We start from the raw sequence: 6,240 nt of genomic DNA, 5'->3' as shown, positions 1-6,240 counted from the left end.
CCTTTACCAGTTTCCTTTTGCCTTCTCAATTTCTTTAGGATATGTGTTTTCCACTTATAGAATTTATCAAATGGGTTTTGAGTTGAACTGGACTGAATACCAAATTTTACAAAAGGCCTATAGATTAAAATGCTTTACCCACAGGAATAACTTTTTGAATTTCCCGAGATGTGGAGTCATTTCACTACCAAGCAGATATCCTATTCCATTGATTATGATTTAGTAAAATGATGATCAGATATGTAGGCTGTGTTTCTACATAGTGTAATCTGGGCTGCAACCTCACAGTGAAGGTGAACCGTTCCTTAGTTTGCTGGGAACGTCACTGGAGTTTCCCCCGGGACCCACAGAGGTCCCTGGACCCCAAGTCACTGTGCACTTGTATGCTACAGGTCATTTTAAGAAACCTAGTCGCGATTTTCTCTTTTAAATGTTTCACAATCAAATTAGGATTAATATTCTTTTTAAAAAGCACGTGTCAGCATTTGTAGAAAATTTAAATTAGTCTATATGAAACTTGTGTGAGTTTTCTGCTCACCCCCATTTTGCTGAATAATGGTATGCTCCCTCCTTCCATTGGTCTGCACTGTGCTGCTGTTTAGTCTTTCCCTCTAGACTCCCAAAGACCTGGAGAGCGGCAAGCTGGAAGTGCGTAGGTAACACACGGCATCTTTGGGAGACAGGGCGCATTGTCTGGCTCGGAACCAGGAGCAAGTAAGTTCAGGTTCCGCATCGGACTTGATTGATTTGTCCGGACAGGACAAATACCGCGTAGCTTCTTATATTCATGAAAATCTGAGGTTTGAAAAACAAACCAGTGGGATATCCTAGAAAGTTTGCGAGCTTCGTCCACATCACCTTTATCCTCATGGAAATGTAGACTCACCCTGAAACAAGAATGGTGTGGGGGTAGTCATACGGAGTCTTGAGCTGGAACTGGGAGCAGTTTTCGAGAGGATAGAGGGGGGAGACAGTTGAAAAAACTTTTCTCCGCGGAAGAACAAAGCGGTGACTGAGCTGGATTGTTATAAATCAGTCTTTACACACGGATTCCGCAGACAGATTTACATATTCCAAGATGCGCCTGTTGAGCACGTTGTGCGGATGTAACCGTGGAGAAATCCGTGGGAGAACACAGAAGTCCGGTATGATGCACTTACTTTTCCTCCTCGCGGTCGCACTGTCCTGTCACGGCTGTCCGGACAGATGCTTGTGCTCCTCACAAACTGTAAAATGCCAAAACCAGGACTTGGACGAGATTCCGCATTCTTTACCGAACAATACCAAAATTCTGTTTGTCACAGGAAACAACATTTCCCGTATTAGTGTGGACTCTTTCCCAACCGGCCTAAAATTATTAACAGATCTCTATCTCAGTGGGAATGAGATGGAGTCTGTAGGTGCAATGGTATTTGACAACATGCCAAACCTTGTGCGGCTGGACTTGAGCAACAACAAAATCGAGACTTTCAGTGAAAGAGCTATCCCTGATGATAATAAGCTGCAGGTCTTGAACCTCAGTAGGTCTTTTCACAGTCATTCCTCCATGGATGTGATCCTAAGTGTCCTACAGCATGGAAACCTCTCAATGCTGAAAGTCTTGGACCTGTCCAACAACGATCTGGTGATTCTCCCAGACGACATATTCACGAGCCTCTTCAACCTGATCAACCTCAGCCTGCAGAACAGCTCCATCATCTCCATCCAGAACGGGACGCTGAAGGTGCCCCCGCTGCGTGACCTTGACCTGAGGGACAACAGCCTGAGGTATATGCCGACCACCACCCTGGCAGAGTTCAGCCTCAAGCCTAGTCTCCACATCTGGCTGGCGGGGAACCCCTGGCGCTGCGATTGTTTCGTGGAGGAGATGTTGCTGTGGCTCAAAAACTCCACTCAGGTCATTGACATGCAGAACCTGACCTGCGCTGATCCTGAGGCCCTGAGACGCCAGCCACTCCTGCAGGTGGAGTCATCACAGCTGAAATGCGTGGGCGACATGGAGGGCGTGCTGGAGACATCTTATGTTTTCTTGGGGCTGGTGCTGGCACTGATTGGCGTCATATTCCTGCTGGTGCTCTACCTGAACAGAAAAGGCATCAAGCGCTGGATGTACAACATCCGAGACGCTTGTAGGGACCACATGGAGGGGTACCATTACAGATATGAGATAAACTCTGACCCAAGACTGGCCAATCTGAGCATTAATTCGGATGTGTGATCCAGGATGGGACACTGTCTGGGACCCCACAGTGAGATATGAAATGACTTCAACTATTAAGATTTGCATGAAAGTCTTCCTCCCCTTCCCCTTTTCCCCCCAAGATGCTATTCAGATTTTACATCACATGTCGTGACTCCTTGTCTCACAACCTCCATTCAACCACTGCCGCATGTCCTGTACAACTCCCTGGCAGCTGTGATGTCAGCTGCCAGGTGTTACATTGCATGGACAATGAATCATGGGAAAAGGGTTTTTTTTTTGGAGAGTTGCAAAGAGTGATATGTTCTATTTTTACTCTTCCTAGAGGATAAACGGACGGAGTACATTGACTTTAAAGTGAAAGAATACCTGGCAAAAACATACTGCTGGTCATTGCATCCCTCTCATTATGCCTCTGCTGCAGAGAAATGCTATACTGCTTGTTTATAAGTTTGTTCTTTTAATATGTGAATTTGTGATATACAGTATGCCTTTTTTTGAATGATTATAGTGCAGATTGCATAGTTTTTGGATTTAGTAGGTGGATGTGATTGCTCTTTTTTTTTCTGTGAAGATATTCATCTAAATAAAATGCCTCTGGATTGATGGTATCCCTCTCGACTAACGGCCTTTAATCTTAAAACGGAGGAATGTGATTCAAAGGCTTTGATGGAGGAGTTCAGGGCCACACAGACACGCGCACACACACACATGCATACACTCGTTCCTGAGGCTGTGCCTCACACACTAAATCTTACTCCACTTGTCAACAAGTTCAACAATGTGTGAAACGTCTGCACTTTTGCCATGTTGCAGACATTTATACTATCTCCTCTACAACAGTGTGAGTGCTATTTTAGTGAGTTGCTGCAGTAGAAAAAAAAAGTCAGATTGAGAATTTGAATAGAGGACAGTTTCTGAATTTAAATGAGTGTCTATCTGTAGGTCTGTAGGTGATGAGAATTGCCAACTGTTATCTCTCGTCCAATTTGCTTCCTGCTGTGAATCTGATAAAAATCCATGGCTCCACAGGAAATTCCCCAAAATAATGTCTCTGAGCTGCAGCCAGTTGGCAGGTTTGATATCCACCAATAGACTCCATCAAATCTTGTAAGTGTTTCAGTGCACCCCAGCTGCAAAAAAATGGTATATGCTTTTTCGTGGCACATGCAAATGAAGGCAAACTGAACCCCATGATTCTCACGGGGCAGACAGAGGTATTATGGAAATGAGCTCAAGTGGCTTTGCCTTTCATACAACCCTGTTTTAGGGGAACTTTAGAAAAAAGTGTCTTCTATTAGTCTTTATTCCCAACTGTCACTTGCTATTTTTCATGCTATCCAGTATGGTATGGATTAATAATTAATGAGTGGTGCTCCTTTGAAGAGTATACCATGCATGTTGCTGTCTATCAGTCTAAATTAATGAAGTCTGCACACAGGAGTGACTCACCTTCCTTGGCCTGTTGAAGAACACCTAGAGATAATAATTTCCCTCTCCCTCCATCTCTCACTCTCACACACACACAAACACATCCCTAACAACTGGCCCCACATAGCCTGCAGCTACATGTAATTTGCAGTACAGCAGCACGGCTCATGCACAGTCCCCCCCCCCACACACACACAAACACACAGTTTTTGCCAGGCCTGTATCTTGTATCTCGACTTGTCTTCATACCCGACATGTCTTTCAGTATGAAATTTATTTTTGTCATCAGCCGCTGCCATGAACCTGTGTGCGATTACGCTCGTTTGGCATCAGAAAGGGAAACGATGTGTAACACTGTCGGTCTGGTCTGGTGCTCTGGCTGGTGCTAATGCTCTGTATGTCTCCTGACAAACACAGCAGCCGCTCAGCCGCCTCTGTGGGCTGAGGACGTGTCGTCACACCTTCAGTTTCACACTTCCCACCTGAAGATCCCTTTGTCTGGGAAGCATTTGTTCAAAAACAGCATTGCCAATCTCAGAAATAAGACAGTGTGTGGAGTTGTTTCTAATATGCTGCACGTTTAAAGGGTTTTACATTCTCACTGGCTTTAGGGTGTGTTGCTCGTGCTTTTATTCTGATGATCACACCTACATTTCCTGCCCTCTGACGCCCTTGTGCAACTGTGATTTTGCAGGCAACTTTCGGATGGTTAAATAATCCCAAACCAGAAGGCTGTTAGTTACAAGCGCTTGTTTCCTCACAATGGATTTGTGATTGCTGCAAGATCATTCTGAAAGTGGTCTCACACACACACACACACACACACACACACACACACACACACACACACACAAAAAGATTTCCCAAAGTGAGGCTTCCTTACCTCTTTGTCCCAGGAGGGACATACAGGTGCAGGCTGCTTACAACCTAATGTTTCCACAGAGACTGTCAGTGAATAGTCCTCCTCCTCACACACTCTGCAGATTCATATTAACGAGTGATTTTGCCCAGCCACGCCTCAAGCTACGCTTGGCAGAGCAAGTGTAATTACAGTGGGGGGAGAAAAAAAAACCAAGTGAGAGAGTGAATGGTTGAAGGGGAAGAAGAATAAAACAGATGAGCGCGGGCAGTGCTCTCTGTTCTTGAAGCACAACAACACCTTTTCTGGCTCACTCAGTGACCGCTTTGTGCTTGTTAACACTAGTCTCCAAACAGCTTCGACGTCTAAATAGCCGGTCATTGACTTATGGTGTCAGCTGAGGTCCAGAGAGGCAGCGCTGTGTGTCTGGCAGCTCCCTGGACTCTCTCAGTTGTCTGTTCGAGCCGTTGCCTAAAGCTCATTTCCAGACAGGAGCAGGGCTGATATTTGTTCTTGTTACTAGTAAACAGAGGCCGTGCTTCAGATACTGGGAGCTCTGGGATTCAGATATCAACAATGTTTTGTCTCTTCCACTTTGTTGTTTTATCTGACCTTCTGGGGCCCGACTGCTACTGACAGAAACATTGTTTTTATTCCAGGAGTACCCTTTTGTTGCCTCCAGTCTGAACGGTCTCTCACCTAGTCAAAGAAAAAAACCTTTTTGTAACCCGTGTAGAAATGTGGGGTTGATTTTGATCCTCTGTTAAAGCAGATGTTGTCGAGTGTCGTTCAGCTCTAGGAGGACAGATGTGAAATACTGAGGCTCATCTTTTTTTTACTGTATAACTGATTGATAATGCCCTACTGTTGAATTGGTGATTTTATGATTTGATTTTACATAATATGCATGACTTAGCTTTTTTAGTTTGGTTTAAAGGATAGGTTCAGGTTTTTCTAGTCACATATAAACACTGGAGGAGTTGCTGATCACTAAAATAATTCCTCTCGTACATAAACGCCATGAAATGATTCCCTTTTTCCTGTCCATGCCAAATTTAATACGAGGATTGTGCAGTGTGAGACTGAGACAAATCAGGTGATTATGTTCTCAAATTTCAGTCTTAATAGTATAAAATATCATCCTTCTGTCACTGTCCCTTGGCTTGAAAAACACAAAGAGGTAATCCAGCACTAAAAAAAAACTGTAACTTTGAAGATCCTGGCTGCTGAAGCCTCATCCTCATCTCAGCCCCAGCCAGACACAACACTGTCCATCTCGCAAAGCTGCAGACAATCATGTTACGATCTCTCATGTAAGCTATGGCTTTAATCGCACTTGGGAGAGTTTTGTTCCCTGACTTCAGCCTTTAAGGCTGCACCTCCTTCCAGACAAGGGGTGTACCACCCTGGGGAGAAGTGCCGCCCTCAGGATACATTCAAGAAACAAAAGCCCTGTCCCTTGCTGTTGTTCCATAACCAATGAGCTTCATGCATGGATATCAAATAGATGAGTATGGTTAAAATATGAGTAGCTAGCTATCTGTAGACATGCACAACTACAAATATGAAGCAATCAATCACAGGGAGAAGCTAAACTACTGGCTTGAATTTCTGCACAGAACAAGGAGTGTGGTCTCTTCCTTTGGCGTCACGCTGCTGAATGCATTGCTCAACAGCCAGTGACGGGAGGAGAGATTGCAGCAATCAGTAATTCTTTCAATGTAGGTATTCATTTGTGAGTATTATATTA

The 6,240-nt window shown here is 44.5% G+C and overlaps 1 protein-coding gene across 1 annotated transcript; it reads left to right on the top strand.

The window, feature by feature from the left end:
• Positions 1 to 626: 626 nt before the first annotated feature.
• tpbg (trophoblast glycoprotein) lies at positions 627 to 2,787 on the top strand. Its single transcript, XM_022753487.1, has one exon. It carries the CDS (start codon positions 1,079 to 1,081, stop codon positions 2,216 to 2,218), a length of 1,140 nt encoding a protein of 379 aa, XP_022609208.1. The 5' UTR covers positions 627 to 1,078; the 3' UTR covers positions 2,219 to 2,787.
• Positions 2,788 to 6,240: the final 3,453 nt, after the last annotated feature.

This window comes from Seriola dumerili, unplaced genomic scaffold, assembly GCF_002260705.1.
Source record: "Seriola dumerili isolate Sdu_G_001 unplaced genomic scaffold, Sdu_1.0 BDQW01000191.1, whole genome shotgun sequence".
Classification (NCBI taxonomy): Eukaryota; Metazoa; Chordata; class Actinopteri; order Carangiformes; family Carangidae; genus Seriola; species Seriola dumerili.
This window is presented reverse-complemented; position numbering and strand designations above follow the sequence as displayed.